General features: G+C 42.7%; 1 protein-coding gene across 1 annotated transcript in view; it reads left to right on the plus strand.

Moving 5' to 3' along the window:
- Positions 1 to 3,611: 3,611 nt before the first annotated feature.
- The window catches only part of LOC306739729 (transmembrane protein 132D), a gene marked incomplete at both ends in the record, with an annotated part of 218,612 nt that continues 199,835 nt past the window's right edge, over positions 3,612 to 22,388 (plus strand). Inside the window, one exon of the mRNA XM_079221772.1 lies at positions 3,612 to 3,693. Coding sequence (XP_079077898.1) covers positions 3,612 to 3,693 — 82 coding nt within the window. The remainder of the gene's footprint in view (positions 3,694 to 22,388) is intronic.

A 22,388-nucleotide genomic window follows, 5' to 3' on the forward strand; every position in this document is an offset into this window, starting at 1 on the left:
GTGTTAAGGAGAAATATATATACATATATATCCATGTTGATAGAGAGTGTGTTTCAGCAGGACAAGAGTGATATGCAGTATTTTCTTTTAAAAGATGAGTTTTCAGCCTGCGACAGAAGATGCAATGTGACTTGCGGGGCAGAAGCCACGGGGAGAGAAGCTGAGCCGGGTGCAGCGAGGACCACCGTCACCTCAGGGTGGGGGCAGCGCCGCAGTAGACGGGGTGATGGGAGCGAGAGGGGTGCTTCCACTTGTTGTGATGTGTTTGTGGTCATGGAGGAAATGTGCATCCGACTAGAAGTCAGCATGTCGCAAGGTGAGGAGTAAAAAGCGGTTGTTCCTTCAGTCTGTCTTTGCAGATCTGTCTGAACTCTAGTTTCATAATAGCGCATAATATTTTGTTTGCAGTCTAGAGGATTTTGTAGTAAACAAAAATCACACATGTTTTGCATGACTGTGGCAATAATTGAATGAATTACTATCTTTGAGTTCTCATTAAGGAGATGAAATATGGGTCCACCCACACACAGATAAAATATTAAAATAAAATATTGAAATTTTTATGATTTTTTATCAGTGTTTTAGCACGTGTGCAGAATGATTCATGAAAAGTTGCATCAAAGTGAGTTTGGGCTTCCCCCACCTTCCTTTGCTTTCCTCCACCCTTATGCTTTCCTCCAGCTTTTACACTGAGCTGAAACATAGGAGTAGTGCTTATGAATAGTTCCTCTTCAGAATGATTACATAACTGAATCAAAAGTAGAACAGGTGGACGGGTCAGTGTGGCAGTTAATGTACAGCAGCAGCCATAAGACACGGAGAACCAGTTCTAGAAAGCACATCATTCTCTATTTATCACATACCATTAGTTGTATTTTGAATTTGAAGAGTTACTGACATTGCAATCTTTGTGATGAATGCCTTCCTTTTTATGATATAATGAATATTTGCTGCCTCCAGCCTTCCTCTAATAATGACAAGTGAAACAACCTCAAAGTAGAAAAGAAAAATAGTAGTTGGCAATCAAATTGCCCAATATCTGTTTGTCCTGGGTAAACAGTTGGATGTTGGCATATTGTATTTTTGGGGCTATAAGATGAACATGTTTAGAACAGATGCCCGATGAACAAGTTTACTATAGTGGTACCAGCAGCATGTTTTCACCCATACTTTGAAAGATGTAGTCTTGGTTTTTTGTCCCTATGGGGAATTATCCGAAATTCTTTTTATGTCAAATTTCCTCCAAACAGCCAGTGGGGCCTCATTGATATACAGACACAGTATTTATACAAATATTACTTTTTATACCATGCTTGCTGAACTAATGCCTTGCTTCGGTTGCAGCCCGAGGGAAGGATACATTTAGTTAAAAAAACAAGATCTTTCAAGCTTAAGTCACAGAGAATGCTTCGGCTGGCTGAAGGAAGAACACAAAGAAAAGTTATTGTGTGGAAATTAGAATAATATCTAAAAACGCACTGATTTGGTTATGCTCCATAACGTGGAGGGATGGTGGCCCAGACGTTATCGAAGCAGTCGGCTTGTTACCGGGAGGCCCAAAAAAATTGTTTGGGGAACGTGAGTGAACAAGGAAACAGGACAGGTGGGAAAAAAAGAGCATGCAGAGTCAGGTTCACACACGATGGGATCACAGTGAAGAGAAGGAAGAATAACGTGGGATGCATCAGAGATGAGCGCACCAAGGCGTCGGCCTTCCTCAGTGACAATCACATGTCCTGCTAGTTAAGGACTGATGAGGGATGAAGAGGGGCGCTGTTCTGTGAAAGCCATCACTTAGTGTCTCTTCTCTAAATGTGCCACTAGGGGGGGCTGTCGCTCCTCCACAGCTTCTTGTAGAGGGAGACAGACAGCGAGGCTCACGTCTCCGGAAATCCTCCCATCCCTCCGCCGACGGACTGATTTGCAATTCAATAAGTCACAATGTCATCTCTTTAGCTTTTACACATTTAGCTGACAAAGGGAACCAGGTACGCTGCCTTATGAAACATCGCCTCGGACTCAAAGAAGACCTTCATGTTCTCTCTCTTCTGGCTTGTTCACCCCCCATCCACCCACGCACACGCACGCACACACGTCCTATCAATAGAAAGTGAATGAGTTTTATTACAAGGGAGCTGGTGTATCACATTTTGCAGTACAAGTTGTTACACGCCACTGGAAGCGGATGTGGTGTGTTTGTGCGCGCGCACCAACACGAGAGCTCCTGCGATGGTGGCGTCTATCGATTACAGAGAGAACAGGTGTAGCGTGTGTCATATGAATAATGCAGAGAGAGGCTATGAAAGGATAAACAACACGTGGATGCGAGCGCGCGCACACGCAACTGACACCAGCGCACACAAAAAGCACACAGAGAAATGGGCCTCTTCTAATATGGGATGTCTTCTGGTTTTAAACTTATGCTGGAGTCGTTTTGGCTTTAAAAGCTGCCGTGTATACGGGAACATCCCTTTAATATGTTTTCTACCAACCGAATTATGCTTTCAATTATTGTCTTATATTGTCTTTTTTCTTTATTGTATTTGTGTGTGTGCGTGTCTCTGTGTGTTTTTGTTTGTTTTTCAATGTTTTATTTTGAAAAACACAAACAGAAAACAACACATATTTTAATATTCCTTCTGGTAGGGGTATGGAGTCTTTCCCCCCCACAACATTGAATTAATTAATACATAAATAATATGATGAAATGATAAATAATGAACTGTTTTAACAAATCTTAAATGATGAAAGAAAACCCAAATGCATTCCCACACCCTCCATTGGCTGCTTAACTGTCACTCAAATCCCCAGATCCCGCCCACGCCCCCCACCCTCCTCAGCCCCCACTGGTCCTCCTCTTCCTCCTCTGCCGGCTGGTGGAAGCGTCAGACCTCCTCTTCGCTCCTCTCTTCCCTCCATCCCGCGGACGAGTGTATACAGCCTCTCAAGTTGAACCCGTCGCACACACATGCAGAGCAGGAGGAGGATAGTCGGAGGAGAGATAGAGGGAGGAAGGAGAAAGAGAGCGGACGGAGCTGCGGTGTTTGGATTGTATTTAATACTTGAGCCTTAAGTGACAAGAGTTTTTTTTAGGTTTAGTTGTTTCAAACCCTCCTTTTGAGTGGACTTTTTCAGTCGTTGGGGGAGTTCTTCGTCAACTCTGCTGGTCGGTTTAAACTTTGGAAGAGCGAAAAGTGTGACAAAGGGAGAGACATTGAACTGTCCCGTTTGGATAAATAACGTGGAGGAGCGCACCGGAGGAAACAGCTCTCTACGGGGGAAACGGGATCATTCATCGGCTCTGTCTTGGAGGAGACACACCGCAGACTTTTTTTTTTTTTTTGAGAGGAGGATTAAAAAGAAACCAGCCTGCACCGGAATTGCCCATCGGGGGTTTCTGTTTTATGACTGAGTCCAGGAGGATTTATAGTTTATTCCAAACCTCATCTGCGCGGAGCGCATGTTTGGTCAAATAGAGATTATTGATGGCACCGATGCGGTAGTGGTCTCTCCGGGGGAAAGAGATAACTGATTCAAACATCCCCCTTTGTCCGTTTTGTGAACAGTTGCGGAGTTTTTTCCCCTTCTTTTTGTTTTAACCGACACGAGGGATGCAGACTGTCTGGAGAAGGGGAGGCGCGCGGGTGGGATGTCGCCTCTGGAAGACGGTGCTTCTTCTGTTCCTGTGGAAAGGTAAGAGGTGCACATGCAGCCGGGAAAACTTGTTGTCAGTTTGAAACATCGGCGTTTTCATTTTTGGGGGGCTGGAAATCAGGAATGCCACCGGCACTTGCGGTGTGTTTCACTTTCGTTTTCCTTTTTTGTGTCAACTTTTATTGTAGTCCCAAAGGCACGATCATATTTAATGTAATGTTTATTTTTCCTTGGCTTTCATGGTGCGTCAATGCGCGCTTTGGAGATGAGTGATGTTAGACAGGGAGGTCGAAGAAGGGAACCCCAACAAAAAAAACCTCCAGTTTACCTCTCCATCATCCCGTGGATCAACGGGACAACTCATAACTAAAAGAGTGTTACACTAGAAGTCATGCTGCCTTTCCGAAATGATGTGTATTTGCCATGTGGTGACGTTATGTCCGCCAACCTGGAGACACTCCGGACATTGAGATAAGTTTCGTTTTTGGCCAAAATGACGATCGATTAGCAGTTATTCATCGTTACACCTCCTGTATCAGTGCGAGTGTGTGGAACAATGCGTAATTGACTGAGTCGCAGCGTCAAATGACAGACGCATACTAAGCGGTGCCATCTCAGCCACACGGAACCCCGGCTGGCCGGCGGCTCACCGGCCCGTCTGAGTTCTCCGAGAGGACATACCGGACCTCGCGGCAGCGTTTGTCACTTGGATATAACAATACAACTTGTGCTTGTTCAGACTGACTTGACGCACGCGAGATCCGGTTTAGAGACGAGTGTAAGAGAGTCTGAACGTTTTTATATGACGAGGTCCTTTTTTTTAATCGAAGGAAAATCGGCTGTCCTCGCGCATCTCTTATCAAAATGTGCTCAGGAATTCAGCATCACCAAATGCGAAGTGATAGAAGTGAAATTACGATTCGATAATGTATTCGTCTCCAAAATTGTAGGCATTATACAGAGAAACAGATTCCACCAATAACATGCACGATTCGTTAAATAAGTCTTTAAAGGGCTTGAATGACTTGTGTCGCGTGACTTTTGGGGGAAAAAACTAAACAATTGAACTGCCACAGCATTATTGTGTTCCACTCTGCGCATGCGATTCACTGTATTGCTCAAGAACACTAAAACGCGGCTGATATATTCTGAATTCAGGTCGGGCAACACCACCACCCACTTATTCCCTGGAGATAAAAAAAAAACGAAGAAGAAGAAGAAGCAAAAAAAAAAACGAAGGAGGCTGACAGCTATCTTGGATTTGGAGCCCTCTGAGTACGCCTCCGTTTTCCACACGCAGTCCTTCAGCATTAGCGTCGCACTCCCATGAGTCTAGTGTCCTGTGCGCGTGCTTTTGCATGCGTGCGTGTTTTTAATCAGCTCCGGTCACTCACGGCCCACCGAGCAGTTAGAAAGTCGCTGCGTTGCGCGCGCTGCGGAGCGCGTAGCAGTGGCCGCGGCGCATGGCGCACAGACAGGAGACCGAACAGCTGTGCCCGGCAAACCGGCTGAGTACCCATTAGATGAAATGAACCAAAACCCTTCCTCTCTCGCTCTCCTCCTCACTCCCGCTGTTCTCCTCTTCTTCGCATGGGATGAAATACAAAGGACAGATTGTTCCTTTGTCTCTACCTTTTTGTCAGACGGTGCATATTGTTCTTTGATTGCTGTTTAGTTGCTCCCTTGATAGTTAGGGTGGCCAATAGTTTTTCTTGTTTTTTTTATCAGCCTGACCCTCTCTCTCTCTCTCTCTCTCTCTCTCTCTCTCTCTCTCTCTCTCTCTCTCTCTCTCATAGGGAAAGGTCCATTCCGAATTGGCCGGTTTAACAGTTTTCAGTGAGCATTAGGGAGCTCTGGCTCTAATGCTTTGATGGCCACCTAAGGCAGTTTAAAATAGCAAAACACCAACCTTGCTCTTTCTCTCTCTCTCTCTCTCTTTCTCTCTCTCTCTCTCTCTCTCTCTCTCTCTCTCTCTCTCTCTCTCTCTCTCTATCTCCCACCACCATTTAAAACATATTTTGCTCAGTTACAATGTGATGTATTGTTTCTGGCAACTTTTGTTCATACATACATACATGTCTGCACCTCTAATCAAAGTGTTGTCTCCACAGTATCTCCCCAGTAGTCCCAATATATAAATATATATACATATGATTGTCTCGTTATTCCTTGAGTGACGTTTCTATTTCATGTCGCTTCATTTCATTGTAATTGCATCACTCTGGTATTTCATCATGCACGTTGTCTCCAGGTTGTCGTTGTTGGTTTGTTCAGACGCAGAGCATCAGAAAGATGGCAAACGATTAGTTTGGTCTTCAGAAGGTTCAGAGGCTGAGTCGTCACCATGGGGGGTTCATGACTTGGCTCTTTATTCTCAGCAGGAGGTCTGTTGTGGGTGGGGTGTCCTGGGAATTCTTACACACACTAATGCAAATTAAACAAAAAGTCAACACATAAATATATATATATTTTTAATGTATCACCCAGTTTATAAACTTTCGCTGCAAGCGTTGTGGATGTTTTAGGGCTACTATGTGACTAATCCACTGATTTAATCATATCACACTTTTATGTGCCTTATCATCAATCAGCGGTGATACTTCCTTATAAATGCATATCTGTGCGCTCCTTGCATGCATGTTCACATGCATAATTCATCATTTTATATGAGTTATTATATTAGCATGTTGGTGCTTACTGCTACTTGTGTATAGCTGGCTATTAAAACTAAGCTTATCTTATTTCATATATATATGATTTACATAGTTTGTCCACTATGAGAACTATTTATTTTTTAACCTGTAAAATGCTCCACTTAGTATTTAAGATCTATATGACATCTCAACAGTTTCACTGTCGTTGCACAAGCTTCATTTGTTTAATTTCTCATAGATTACCTCATCGTTCAGCAGCTCGTACTTTATGTGTCAAACGCTGGGAAAAAAAATGGCACCGTTCAAACTGTGTGTGTCTGTGTGCTTGAGCGCGTTTTTGCACTACACTGCTAACCTGTAGCAGGATGTCAGCACTATGCACCATTACTCATGCAATAGAGAGCATTAATAATTACTGATGTAAAATCGCCCAGAGAGAGACACACACACACACACACACACACACACACACACACACACACACACACACACACACACACGCACACACACACACACACTGGTCGTCTCCCACCCTGTCCTTTATACACTGCCCTCTCAGCTCTTTGTGTCACATTGTTGGTTTCATTCACTGGTTCACTGACTCACTCAGGCACGCACACACACACACACACACACACACACACACACACACACACACACACACACACACACACACACACACACGTACACACACACGTACACACACACACACACACACACACACACACACACACACACACGCAGAGGGAGCTTATTCTCTGGAAAAATAAGCAACAAAGAAGATTTAAAATCAGACAGGGGACATTTCAGAGATGGAAAGTGTGAACTTTTAACATCTTCCCGTGAATGCAAGAGGGAACGGGCGGGGCAAGAAGGAGCGTGATGCGAGTGTGTGCGGTGCCTCAACACAATGACGCTAGAAAAATCATACTCTGTCAGAGTAGAGCCTTTTCTTTCGGGCCTCACAGACACACATGCGAACATTTGCATGGCCTTTTTATCAGGGTGACGCAGAGAAGGTATAGAGCGCAGAGAGAGACGCAGCACGGAGGGTCATAGGTACGCGGAAGGAAACAAATTGGATGGACTGGAAGAAGCAAACATGAGGCAGTCATCGCTCCCTTGCCTCTTTCCTCGGTCACACAACTTTCAGCTTTTAGCAGTATTGATTTTTAAGCGTCTTGTGTGTTCTGGATATTACGGTGTGACTGCAAGGTTGCCTGTTTGGGGAAGTAGAAGAGAAACCTTCTCCCTTGTTTCAAAAACTATTGTCAAGGTGCTCTTGGATCTGAAACCCCCTCTATTGCCACTGCTCTGTGCAGGGATGTGGATGAAATGGGCAGCTGTACAGGCGTGAATGTAAAACCTGCAGTGTGTTCTTCCTTCATTTCACTGTTTTGGCGTTTAGAATGCAATTTACATATTTTTCATGAATAGGAAATGATACAGACCTTTTTGTGGTGCACAACATGAATCAATGTAACCTTAAAATGCCGTCGCTAATTTCAAATACAAATCTTTTTCCCGCGGTTCTATTAATTCATTGTTTGGTTTTTCTGAGTTGTCAGCAGAGCGGTCCTTCTACCAGCCACAATTTCTTCAACTTCTAACAGCTGCGAGTGTCTCTTCAGTGGTCTGATAATGTCCAACACCACTAAAAAATAGATTGACGTTTGCCAGCTGGCATTCATAAGCATACTTAATCATGTCATTTTTCCAGCGTGAAAGGAAAACACCAATAATCTTTGTAGATATTGGGATACAGTTGCAACAGAGGTCTTGTAAATTGTGATTTGTTTTCATGATTAGTTGAATCTGATTTTATTCACGTTTTTATATATTTAGTTATCAATCCTTTCTTTTGGAAACTCAGGATCATATTTGTTTATATTCTCTTCCTCACTTCTGATTATTGGATGAAATCTTTGCAATCCTTCCTCCACGGAAAGAATTGGTTTCATGCGTATCAATGGGTCAGAAGAGTGTGTGCACAAGACCACTCGAACGCACAGAGGCACTCCTCTGTCATCACACAGAGGAGGAGGAAGCGGCGGAGATGGAGGGATTGAAGAGAGATTGAGATTGTATTCATCCTCTGTTTCCATTCCTTTCATATCGGCAAAGCTCATCTAGAAGGATACTGTTTGTGGCGGGGCCTGTGTCTATTTACACACAGTCACGCGCACACTTTCTCTCTCTCTCTGGCGTACATGACAGACGCGACAGAAGAATGTATTATTAGGAAGACACAATGTGTAATCATGTGCTCACAATATTGTCGCCAAACGTAACATGCCTACAACGTAACTCCAATTATGCAGGAAAAAAATAACGAGTATTTGGCAATTTTGTGTCGTTTGAACCGAAAGACTGGAAAACATGTTGTTCTTCCATGCTTTCCTTATCTGTGTGTCAATTATTGAATACTTTAGCTGTCTGTTGTAAATACAAAAATAAGATAGCAATGAGTTTGTATCATAGCTTATGGGTGAAAATGTAATTGTAATGCATATCATTTGATAACTATAGGTCATCTGCAGTGTTGTCTGACCCTCTTATTGGGGCAGAAGTGTTTCTACCGGTTTCAACACTCGAAGGTCAAGTGATAATCCTCCTCCTGGATAACTGACTTCCTGATCTCTGACTCCTGCGTGCCTTGATCGTTGCATGTTAACACATGTGTTCTCTGCATTTCATCATCTTCATTTTATGAAGATGTTTTCTATTTTTGCACTTTTTAGCCATTTGTTCTATCAGTTTATCTGTGAACTTCTTATCCTCTTCATAGCAGTCTCCTCTGCAGTGTACATCTCAAATTGGGCAGTTACTGAAAGTCAACTGATTATCTGATTAGTCAGAATACTTTTGAATAATCCAACTTCCTCTGCACAAGCCTGCATGTGTGTGTGTGAGAATGTCTGAGCCTGCATTCCTCTGCATACTTTCAGTGGCCATGAGACGGCTGTGTTTCAAAGGCCTGTCGAGAAGTGTAAGGGTCCAACTAATCAGCAAGTCATTTTTCCTCAGATTAGTATGAATAGTCGGACAAATTTTGTGCGTGTTTGTGTGTATGTGTGTGATTGCTACTGTAGGGCTAGAAGTCAGGTCCAGGGGTTTAAGGTTGAGCTAATCAGCAACACATCTCCCTCTACATTAGCTTCACTTGGCTTGTCTGGATTTGTGTGTGTGTGTGTGTGTGTGTGTGTGTGTGTGTGTGTGTGTGTGTGTGTGTGTGTGTGTGTGTGTGTGTGTGTGTATGTTTGTGCGCGCATGCGAGAGAGAAATAGAGCAAGAGAGAGAGCAAGAGAGAGACTGAATTAGCTGATGATTATCATCACGACATAATGACTCAGAGGAGAATAACAATGGATTAACATTAGCTTTCCTTTTTATCATTGAATTTAGATTGGATGTAATTTGTGTGTCTCTATGAAAAAGTGTGATGGCTAAACTATATCAATTGCCTGTGAGTAGCTGGACCACTAATCTTCATCAGAGATTCGACCACCCTCTGATAGTGTGGTTTCTCTAACACCCATAAGTAGGGATGGGTTTCGTTTGGGTTTTTTCCGATACAGGTGCTAAACCGATACTTTTAAAACGATACCGGTGCCTGAACTGATACTTTTTTATTGCCAAGGCAATTTTTTTTCTTCAAATTGAACAATATTATTAACTGTTTAAAGTATACTATAGATATAAATAAATAAGTACATACAAAACACGTTTCAAACTACAGCTTCAAACCTTTTAACTTCAAACTATAAAAATATATATTTAAAAAAAGAACAGACACAAGCATCAGGTGGCCTGATGGGACCGTGTGCAACAGAAGTCAGACACTGTTGGATCCTAAAACTGCTGCTTTACTGGACTACACGTCATCATTAATATCAACTGGAGAGATTTGTTCCATCAAGCCGAGGACGGACGTTCAAAAGCTCGTGCTCGTGTCTGCAGCGATCTCTGTGTGTGCGCGCTGTGTGTGTGAGCGCTGGAAGCCCCGCCCCCTCGAGCCCCGCTCTGCATGCAGGCGGACAGAGAGCAGAGCAGCGATTTTAATAATTTAAAATCTATTTTAATAATCGTGCGGGCACCTTTTTAGTATCTATATACCGTGCAACTTTACAGAGTAGTGTAAAAAAAAAAGTATTTAAATCGGCTCAGGCACCGGAAGGAAGCACCGAAATCTGTGTTGCTTTTCGGTCCGGTAGGTACCGGACGTGTTGGAACCCCCTCGGTACCCAACCCTACCCATAAGGACCCACGGTGACACAGGTGTCACACGTCCTTTAAATGTTCTGGAAAGTTCCTTATACAGCGTCATCCTTGACTCTATCTTGTGAAGTCCATAAGTGACACCTACTGAATATGTTGGTGGGTCATGTGACAGGTCATGTGATGTTGTGTTGCCATAACAACATTTCCAAGATGTCTGCTCCAGGTTGTGACAGATCTGAAGGAAATGCTTAATTTTAAAAAGCTTGTTTTTCAATGTTAAAGGTAAGATTCCCCCGTTTAAGAATTACAATGCTTACATAATATGTCCTTTACTATATTAAACCTGCTGTGAGCACATTTCTTGAAGAAACTGATATATAACAATAAATATTGTTGTGACACATTCGTCACATCGGGAATTTAACCTGAAAAAATATCACGAAAAACCTGGTGTGACATATATGCACAATACGAACAATTATTATGATCTGCTCAGTTAATTTGACTGATTCAATGATGTTTAGCTAACATATTTTATATTGTTCAATCCAAAGCATATTATGCATGTTATATTAATTAAATTATTATTTTACCCTTAATGCCCAATGTGACATTTATATAACATTTCAGATATTTGACACTATTTTGTAAACAATGTCAGAAATGTGTTCCATGTCTATTTAATCGGAATCATGTCCCCCATAATTTTCCTTGAAGGAGAAATGGGTCTTTATTGGTTCTTGTGGGTTTATATCCACGGAAGTATTAGACCACTATGAGTAATATTGCATTCATGATGAGTTTAGATTTCTGAGTCAAATTTGTAGCTATATTTTATATGCTGGATTTGCCAAAACAGACCGTTCATCCTGTGGAAACTGTCTGTACGTGAATTGAAGTATAGATTTGAAGCGGTATGGCCTCACTTTGCCTCCTAATTGGCTCAGTAGGCTGTCATCATCAAAATCACCCAGGAGGCCGCTGGGCATGTCACGTGTGAACCCAAAAGTGAATACATTGACATATTTTAAGTTGAGGTTTGGATTTGAATAAGTACGTTTGTCACGTAACTTAAGTACGTAAATGGGGAAGGGAAGTAGGTTACGATAAGTACATCATAGAAGTTATTAATTACAACAGTAGAAGTATGAGTAGTTGGTACTTGACAGTTTTAAATTCAGTGGCGCCCTTTTGTAAGCAAACTTTATTTGATCGGATTTTTACCCGAAAGGAATTGCTGTCCTTTACCCAATCAGTTAATCAATCATTTGTTGTTTCCTCTCCCTGTTTTTCAAATTTCCTCTTTGCCTCTGCATTCATCTTGTGTATTAATCTATGACTGATATTCTATTTGTTTTAGTGGTGGTACTAAGCTGGCAATCTGCTGCCTTGCTGGATCTTTAGATGGCTAATTGTTTATTTATGTCCTTTCATCACAACACCACATCACAACACTATTTTTCTCTGACAAACATCTGAGGAGCAATAACAGAGGTTTAATGGGCCGGTGCTTAGCAGGCACACAAGAGGAAGAGACACATTTCTCTGTCTTCTTTCCTGTTTTTTTGCATCCTGTTTCTCCTCAGCCTTTATTGGGACATTTTCTCTCATTTAATCATCCTCATACGGTCATCAATCATTCTTACATTTAATCTGTCTGTTTCTCCCTGACTCTTTTCTCCACCCATCGTCCTGTTCTCTCTCCTTTGTCATATTCTTCTTCGTCTCGTAAAGAGCATTTTCTGTCCCTGATACTTTTCTCTCCTACTAGCCTTCCTCCCTCCATCACTTTACCCTCTGCCATTGTGTCTCAGACTTTGTTTCCCTGTCTTTCTCCAAAATGCAATATTTCTCTCCTTGTCATCTCTTCCTCTGTTCTGAACCCTTCCCTCTCCCCCATCTTTTCTCTCACTGTCTCCCACACCCCTCATCCCTCACCCCCCCCCCCCCCCCCCCCCCCCCCCCCCCCTCTCCGAGCAGCCAGTCCTTTGAGAGCGTGTGAGCTGCTCGGCCTAAATGATTTTCTATTACCGCCGCCTGTTAACAGCGCTCCATTTGATCAAGCTAATGAAATTGAAAACTTTCATCTCAGTCAAATTGATTTCAAACCTGAAACCACATGCGAAAGAGAGAGAGAGAGAAGAGAGAGAGAGAGAGAGAGAGAGAGAGAGAGAGAGAGAGAGAGAGAGGACAAGACGTTGTGTGCGTGGAGAATGATATTTTAGACACGCACAGAAATCAGTTAGTCAGCCTTGGGATATGGAAGGAGCAACATGCCTTGTCTTTTGCATGCAAGTGTGTGTGTGTGTGTGTGTGTGTGTGTGTGTGTGTGTGTGTGTGTGTGTGTGTGTGTGTGTGTGTGTGTGTGAGAGAGACCCTGTCCCCACTTTGTGCATTATATTGACTTTGTGTTTTTATGCTTATGCGTAAATGAAGTTTGCTCTGATTTAGATAATACCATTGGACTCGTTTCGTTCAGATAAACATGCCTCGCAGGACACCTCTCAGTTGTGTAAAGACGTTTGCTTGTTCACGTTCACGCTCCCCCGCCCAGACGTTTGATTCAACAGCGGAACATGGACCTAAAGTCGACTAGGATAGTTAGCTGAAGGCGTGAACACACACTCCATTGTGGAGCCACTGTGGGCTTCATGAGTTGATTGGGTCAAGTTGGTGTTGTCTTAGCTGAAGAAAAAACACATTGTTTGTGGTGTTTAAGGATTCCAATAATATTTCATCTGATCACATATCTGCCAGGTGTTCTTTTATTATTATTAGAAAAAAAGTTTTTTTTAAGAAGAATAATCAGGAAAAGTTGACAGACAAATTACAATTCAGCCAAGTTTACTCGTCCTGCAGAGTTGTTTGTTGCGCACATTCAGCATCTGATTCTGATTTTACATTTTTACTCAGTCTCTTCCTTTTTTTTCTGTGCGCATTTCATTTTTTATTTTTTTTGATAACGTTATTAAATGTTTTTTGATGAGTGCTTTTTTCTGCTTTGGTAAAGCTTTAATTCCAGTAATGGGGTATCCTTGTTATCAAAAGTGTATTTACTTTTTTTCACTTTTTTCACCCATGTATTATGTTTGCTATGCACATCTGAAAATACACTGCTTTGACTTCTTTCGTGTGTAAATAGCCATAGTCAGCAAATAGAAAATAAATGGCTTCTTTGTTGAGTTTCCAGTCACATCCAGGGAATTAAAGGTTTTTTTCTTCTTTTGTGTTTTGTAGCCTGGTTTGTTGTGTATCTTCTCAGCTCTGGGGCTATAAAGGGATTTAGAAAGTTACCTTTATATTCTGCCAGGAGTCCAGTTTCCTGATTGAATTCACTAAAAGAAATGGAAACAAAAGAAGAAAGCTTACCAATCATTTAGGATTAACTTAATTCCTCTTGATATGAGGCTAATTCACTCCTGAACTACAAGAAACCCATGTCAGACACCTGCTTCTGCAATAGATTCATACACGACTAGGAGCTATACTGTGCGTTGTACATCGTTATTATAATGGTTGCAGAATGGCACACTGCAAATAAAATGATAAAGGCATATAAAGTGCACAGTGTGCAAGAGCAGACATGTTGCCCCTCAGGTCATCAGCAGTGCTAAACAGAACATTCAGTTACGCACCCACATTTATTTGGGAAGAAAATAAAAACATATTTAAGATATTGTAAGGGCTTTGAATTTAGATGTATTTTAAGACTGTTAATAGGTCTCTCAGACAACCTGGCAAAACAAACTCAGGAGGGTGCAAAAGAGGTGTGAAATAGGTACGCAGTGAAACCTAAGATAAAATGAAATGTTTTCATAGATGTATGTTTTTATATATATATATATATATATATATATATAGAGGGGTGTTTTTTACTTAGGTTGTGTGAATAGTTTAGGGGCCATGGGCTTTAGATTTGGCCCAGGACTGCTGAAAACACTTGATGGCATTAGCTACAGTCTGGAGCGAGCGAGAGAGAATGAAAACCATTAAGAAGGGAGAGTTGCAGAGGGAGACATTAAAAGGCCAGACCAGGCCACAATTTGGGTGCTGTGGGAAAAAAAAGTGATAAAGAGATGGAGAGAGAGAGGGAAAAGAGATGAAAAGAGGATGAAAAAGTAGCAGTGTGAAATGAGACTTGAGAGGGGAAGATTGGAAAGAGATGAGAGAGTAAAACAGAGAAGGAGAAAAAAAAATAAAAACAAATCACAGGCCAAGAGGAGGAAAAGAAGGATTGGAGGGAAAAGAACAAGATGAACAGATTCAGAAAACAAAAGAATGGGAGGGCCGGGCATTTGGGGAATGAAAAAGCGGCAGAGCGAGGGTTAGGGACGGCGAGAGTTTTAACATTTCAGTCTGTGTTGCTTTTAGCCTGTAGTCCAACATTACAGTGGAGATTTGCACTATTTACAAAGCTCCCAGTGGCTTCAGGACTCCATCTACATAATGTTTAACATGCTCAGCTTGGCTGCGCTCTGCCCGTCAAAGGAAGACGGTGTAAGGATTTCGGGCATCAATCCCCGAGGGCTGCCAGGCGGCCAGGGAGGGGGAGGTCGAGAAGCTGTAGACATAATCAGACACAACACACAGTAATTTAATTAAAGTGCTGCTAACAACACGTCCTGCATGGGCCTTTTGAAAAGTGCTCTTTTTTGTTTTCATAAATACTCCAATCATTTCATTGTATCTTGGTTTTGACGGCCTCGCTTTAACGGTCCAATGATTTGAGAGCAGCAGACCATAATGCATCACGGGTTTTCCCAGGTGCGAATTATCCACGAGCTCGTTCTCTCTGATGAGCTGATTACAGGCTTGATCGCTGCACGACAACTCTTCTCTTTACAATTACAATTCCATGAACTTGGAAGATGCAAAAGAAGAGAAATGTAGATACGTTTAGAGGCTCAGAGATGATGAAGTACATCCAATTTTCTGTACAAAAACACACTCTTTCCATCTGCCAGTTACATTACGTCTGATTGATGGAACGCACCATGTGCTCTTTGAGAGGCAACAATTGACTGAGATGTGGCTGAAAGAAAATGCGATAAACTGACTGACGAGAACATCGACATCTCGGTGAGACGTGGCATCAGGCTGTGCTTAAGAAATGAACAACTAGAGCTGCATCTATTGTAGATCACAGTGGCAGCTGGGTGATTACCGACAGTGACTTACTGTAAGAGACCGTACTCAGCGATTCCCACACAACCTCGGAGACTGTCTTGTTCAGCCTTAATGGAGAGAACTTGAACCACACATTTGACCTTTTCCCATTTGTTGTGAGTAATGGTCTTATTATCTCTGCCTCTGCAGAGCCTTACATGAATATCACCGTGTTAATGTTTTGAGTTCCTTACTTATTGCCTACTTTGTTTTTTTTAAACTTGAATGGAATGTGTTGAGCCAGACCTTTCTGTTCAGGTGCTGTGGAGATATTGCCTGGCTATGCAATACTAATATTTATATAATCAAACAGATTATACAGTTAAAGGGGAATGCCAGATTGCCTGTCTCTCTAAGCGGCTGTCACATGAAATATAACGCAATCATTTTGAGATTTATTTTTAAATGTTGCATTAGACTTAATAACTTAAAGGTATAACTTCAATATGTATCTACTATCAAGGCCTTGTAAAGCTGATGTGTGTGTGTGTGTGTGTGTGTGTGTGTGTGTGTGTGTGTGTGTGTGTGTGTGTATGTGTGTGTACTTTTTCCTTGAGCATACTTGTAGCGTTTAAAGGAAATGTCTTCAATCCATTGACTGCCTCTTTGGTCCCAGGAGTACTTAGCGCGTGTGTGTGTGTGTGTGTGTGTGTGTGTGTGTGTGTGTGTGTGTGCGCAAAATGTGTCGTGTGTTTGTGCGAGTGTGTAATGTGTTTGCTCACTGAATCTGTGTGTGCCTCGGTGTGTATGTGTGTCTTTAAGCCAACATCGCTGTGTGCTTAGTGGGAGTCTTTTCAAGACTTTGAGGCTCAACTATTTGTTAAAGAGGGAGGAAGCGATTAGCTCTCCGTTAACAAACCCCCTAACGAACCCCACTAATGAACCCTGAGGGCAGCTCTGGGACGGCCTCGGCATGCCACCATAATTAGACTGGCAAATAGGAGCTCGTTATGCAAACGAGTTAGAGTTAATCTGCATATCTTTACCTGAGACACTCGCGCTGTACTGACAAATGTTTACCCAAAGGCAGTGAGGAGGAAAAGAGAAGGGAGAGGAGGGGGGATGGAGAACGGGTTAGAGGAGACAAAGGTTACAAAGAGATCACAGCAACAAAGAGTTGAACAAGTTCACAAGTGGAGCAGCCGTTTAGAGAGGCCGTGAATGGGGGGATGAAAGGTAAAGAGAGAGAATGTCAATGCCTTGTTTTTCTTATTTACATTTCAGCCAATTTACCGATTATCTCTGGTGATGAATCCGTTTGTGCAAATGTACACACAAGCATTGGCGTGCAAATATCGTGTTTCTGGTTGATAGCTGGTCCAGATTCCACAAAGGAGCAGTTCTGCACATCTTTTAACATTTTTGTTAGAGGCCAGCATCCAACAAGTAACTACCGTAAAAGTCGGGTTTCAAGCCGTTACTACGTTCGGTGGGTGTCCCCGCTGTAGCAAGCTAGCGCTGCTGCTAGCTCCCCGCCCGCTACTGGTTGACCGTCGAGCCGGGGCTGGTCCCGCTACCTTGGGTGGTTGTCGGGGAACTAGCGAGAGCTAGCGGAAGTTAGCAGAGAACTAGCAGCAGCGCTAGCTGGCTACAGTGGGGAACTAGCGGGGACACCCACCAAACGTCCTGTGCTCAGCACCGCTCAAGATGACTGTAATCGGTCTCAGGAAATGCAAACAGGCCGGATGATGTGTGCAGCCAGACCTTTCTTTATCTATAGAGCTGTGACTATGTGAGACTAGGCGACATATTGGGTCCGCTTGACACTCAATCTACTCTGCAGCACTTTCGTTTATGAGTTTGGACTGAAACTTTCACATTTACTATAGAATTGAACGCAAGGCCTGTCCTGTTCTGGGATGAGCTACCGTGTGCTGTGAAGCATGAGAGACTTGTTGTGATTGGTTCTTGGCTGAAGTGTGTCTCCTTCTGGCAACTGTCTCCGGGTTTGATGGGTTTGACCTCTGTGTGGCAACGGGCTTGCTGATGGATCACTCGCCACAGCCAACACACACCCGATGGTCTGCTGCAGATATACAGTAGATACTGTATATTCTGTTCTGGGAGCCGTGAGTTCTGCTCATGTGCACGGAAGTGTGTGCTGTGTATGTCATCTAATTCTGATAGCTGTGTTTTTCTTCTCTTTGTTTGAGTAAAGTACGTTTCAGGACTATAGGGTGTAAGATAGCATGGTTTGTGTGTCTGAGAGAGTGAGATGCTGAGTGAGTGTGTGTGTGTGTGTGTGTGTGCTGGCTCATTAGTGCAGTGGTTCAGAGGCGATTATTTATCGTCATGTTGCCCAGCCTGCTGAGTTGCGGCACAGTCAGCAGCCATCTTTATCTCACACACACACACACACACACACACACACACACACACACACGCACACGCACACGCACACACACACACACGCGCACGCACGCACGCAGACCTTTAGGAGTTGTAGAAGTTATTACATGTCCCCCCGTGCTTTGTAAGCACACACACACACACACACACACACACACACACACACACACACACACACACACACACACAGTCACGTGAGCGCACACACCTTTCACCTTTATACCTTATCTTAAACCCCTTATGCCTGAACACAAACATACTCCCTCGAACACACTCTTGCCTACCAGCGCTCGCACACACACACACACACACACACACACACCCTGGCTCACTCTCCCTCTCCTCTACCCCTGACTTTGTCCCTGTGACCTTGGGCAAGTGTTGCCAGTGGCTGCTGCTGAGATTTCTGCGTAGGGGGTTGGAGGGCGGATGGAGAAAGGCTTGGCCAGGGATCACACAACTTTCATCCCGCTATCCATCCGTTCGTCCGGCTGATGAATGAGAGAAAAGTTTTCCCCTCTCTGTTGACAGATGGCTGTGGAGTTTTTGGGGACTCATGAGGAGTTCATTTATAATGAAGCTCCTCTTTGGATTCCAGCTCGAAACAACATCATTTATTTTCAAATTATGCGTAAATTCAGTTTTCACAAAGTGACTATGACTGATCACAGACAAAGCAATTGTCGGACTTACACTTTTTTTCCGCATGCCTGCTGAACCACTGCTGCGTTTAAGCTCTGTCCGCAAGGATAATTGAAAACCTCTCTCACTTTTCAGCCGTTTTATGTCACAAGGAATAGTCTGGTAACTAGATAGTCCTCATTATCTGCATGTATAATAATAATACTTTTGAGAAGTGGAGATTACTGAGGAGGAAACAGAAACATAAAACAGTTACCAGTTGTAGCCGCCATGTACAGAAAAAGTGCATAACCTTTCTGCAGCAGTTTGCATAGTCTGTTTATGAAATGAATCACAGGAGGTAAACAAACACCTTTTGACAATGACTTTTGTTTTTGTTCTAATCTAATTCAAAGTAATGGATTTTTTCGATTGTGATTTTTTGTTGTTGTTTGTGTGGGTATACATGTCCAGTTCAGGTTACGTTTTCTCAGCTTTGTGCCAAATTGAATTTGTTAATGAATTATTGAGCTAAATATGCAACACATACACACATTTTGTATGTTTGTCAGGCGGTATCAGTCCACAGTCACAGCCTCAGAGCCCACACCGCTGCTGGCTGCCATTTTGAGAAACAGCTGACATTTGCCTTCCCTCTCCATCAGATATGCTACTGGGCATGGGCCTCTGACATTTCTGACTATGTGTGTGTGTGTGTGTGTGTGTGTGTGTGTGTGTGTGTGTGTGTGTGTGTGTGTGTGTGTGTGTGTGTGTGTGTGTGTGTGTGTGTGCGTGTGTGTGTGTGTGTGTGTGTGATGAGTTACTTGGGCATGCCCCCCTGACATTTTATTGTATGCTAATAGTATTCATTGCCATGGCAGCTGGAGGGGAGGCGGGCATGTCTGTCTGTGTGTAAATGGCGCCTGTTGCTAACCTGTAAGTGTGTGTGTGTGTGTGTGTGTGTGTGTGTGTGTGTGTGTGTGTGTGTGTGTGTGTGTGTGTGTGTGTGTGTGTGTGTGCGTGTTGTCAGGTACTGGGCGAGGTTCCTGTGACGCACAGTGTTGGATGGAGTCACTGTTGCGTGTGTGTGTGTGTGTGTGTGTGTTTGTGGATGTGAATATCTCTTGATAGAATAATGTGTGTTGGTGCTTTGTGCCATTGGGTGTGTGTTCATGTTTGCATGTGTGTGTCTTCGTGTGGGCAGTCAGTGGTCTTCAGTCCTCGTGTGTGTGTGGAGGGCAGGGAGATAAAGGTGCCTGCTTTTTTCTGATAAGGACTCCCACCTCCACCTCTCTATCCCTCTACTGTTACCTCTTTCCTCTCCATCCTTCTGCCGTTTCCTTTCTATCTAAAACTGTAGCGACCACCCTCTCTCTTTGTGCACCTCTCTGTCATTTCTCCCCTCTCTATTCTTCTATTCTGCACTTTGGACATTCCTGTTGTTGGATGAAATGGAGATACAGTCGCCCAGGGCCCATTTGAACATTAAACCAGAAAGAAAATGATTTACAGGCCAATAGAAAATGAATCAGTTTCACTTTTCTCAATAGTCTAATAAAAAAAGGAAATGGTCCTATTCGGCCAAGTTATTTAACTTATGCAAGAGAAGACCAAAACGGAAACGGAAGACCACTGCAGAAAATATATCTTGTGACATGAATATGATTTGGGTGTTATAAATACAATTAAATACTGTAATTGTGTTTTGAATCGCAATAACTTTAACTGCATTTGCATGACATCCAGAATAAGCAACATACTTAGTTCAATGTATATTTTAGGAATAGGAAACTATGCAGAACAGCTGGTTTATTAATTTATATTATATTATAATATAATAATGTTAATTTGGTTAGCTGGGCTGTAACCAATTGATTTCATCACTTATTCAAAAAGAACCTCTTAGCGACCTGTTGATGACGGGTCACAAAAAATATTGTTATTTTTTTTATTGTTATACTGTATGTGCGTATGTCATTCTGTGGTCAATTTTTAAATGCATTTTTTAATCTAACCTTTAAACCCTCAACCTGCAACATGGTGAGATTAACTTTCTACTAATATTAAGCCATGATGTATGACTCTAAATGTTAAGAGGAGGCAGGTCTATGGAAGTCTTAAAAAGTTCCTGCCACGGTGAAGTGCCTCGCCATCTGGTTTTCTCTGCTATTTAAGACAGAAAATGGCTCTAATTACAATATTGTCACACCTTGCTGATCTCCATGAGGAAAGTGTTTCTCCTTTTTCCCTCAGCGGTGAGGATCAGCTGTAGTAACAGCTGATACGTATTCAGTTAGAGATCTCCATTGGAAAGAAGGTCCTCCTGGTCGCCCTTCCATCCTGTTCATAACTGTAAGTCCGACATACAGATAGATACTGTGAGGGATTAGCCTGTAAGTGGTGCTCTGCAGGAAACCACATGGAGCCGGTGGCTCGACGCTCTGATCTCATTCGATGTACAATCTACCCCCTTGTGCTCACTGTGTGCTCTTCCTTTTATTTTTTAAAGTATCAAACCGAGAAAGAAATGCAAACAATGGCACATAGAAGTTGTTGTTGCAGCCAGTGATACAAACATTCTATAAAAAGTCAACGCTCACCTCTTTTTCCTCGTTCACCTTCTCTAACTTCAGTTCCCTGCCTCTTTTCTGCGTTGTGGTACTTGTTCCCTCCTCCCCCTCTCGCTGTTGGACATCTGTTCGTTCTCTGCTCATCGCTGGAGGAGAGGAGGACCCCTCCATATCCACCTCCCCTCTTCTCTCCTCTGTCTCCTGCTCTACATAAAGTATTCTGTCTCTTCTTCCCTCTCAGTTTGCTCACTATTTTACATTTGATTCCCTTTCGTTTATGTTCCATCCCTTACACCAACCATTGGCTTTCTCCCGCTCTGACTTTTCTCCTTCTTTTTTTCTCTCCATCATCTTATCGATGGGGTTTACATCTGTTTGTCGCTCTTTCTTCAGAGCTTCATTTTTTTGCCATCTCTCTTGTCCTTCCTTTCTTTCCATCGGTCTATCTTTCTTTTCCTGTCCCTTTCAACTGTTTATCTCTCTATCCCTTCCTCTGTCTTCTTCTCTCTCTCCCAGCTGGCTGTTTAAGAACTGTTTGCCATCTGATGTTCCTATGAGAGGTAATTAAAGCCTGAATCACAGACTGTGTGTGTGTGTGTGTATAAATTAATTAATTTAATAGGTTTTCTCCAGGCTAGCTGTAAAATGTTTGAGAGACTCCCCAGTACCATCACACACCCATTCATTCCACCAAGGGGTTTCAGGTGTCATATCATACCTGAACGACTCACCACTCTTTCAAATTAAGTTGTTTTAAGTCTGCTCATTTCCGCACACCTCTAAATGCATGCAAGTCTAATAATCAGGGGAGACGTTCGACAAATCATTTATATAAGATGCTGTTACGAAAGCAGCTATTTTAACTAATCCGACACTAGGGCTTTCCGAGCTGTATCATCTCCCTCACTGACAACACTTGTCGCTATGGAGTTATAGATGTGAACTTTCATGTGCCAATTATGGCACTACAATGCACAAAATGACAGCTGAGCACCAAAGCCCTTAGATTTATGCAAAGATGGATAAAAATGAATTCAAGGATATCAGTTGTAAATTGAAGATGTTACTGAAACCTATTATTCTTAACCAATCTCTGAGCGATTGTTATATAAAACTGTAAATCATAGGTTGTTTTATGATTTTATTTTTTTTT

The sequence above is a fragment of the Taurulus bubalis genome, assembly GCF_910589615.1.
Source record: "Taurulus bubalis genome assembly, chromosome: 8".
Lineage (NCBI taxonomy): Eukaryota > Metazoa > Chordata > Actinopteri > Perciformes > Cottidae > Taurulus > Taurulus bubalis.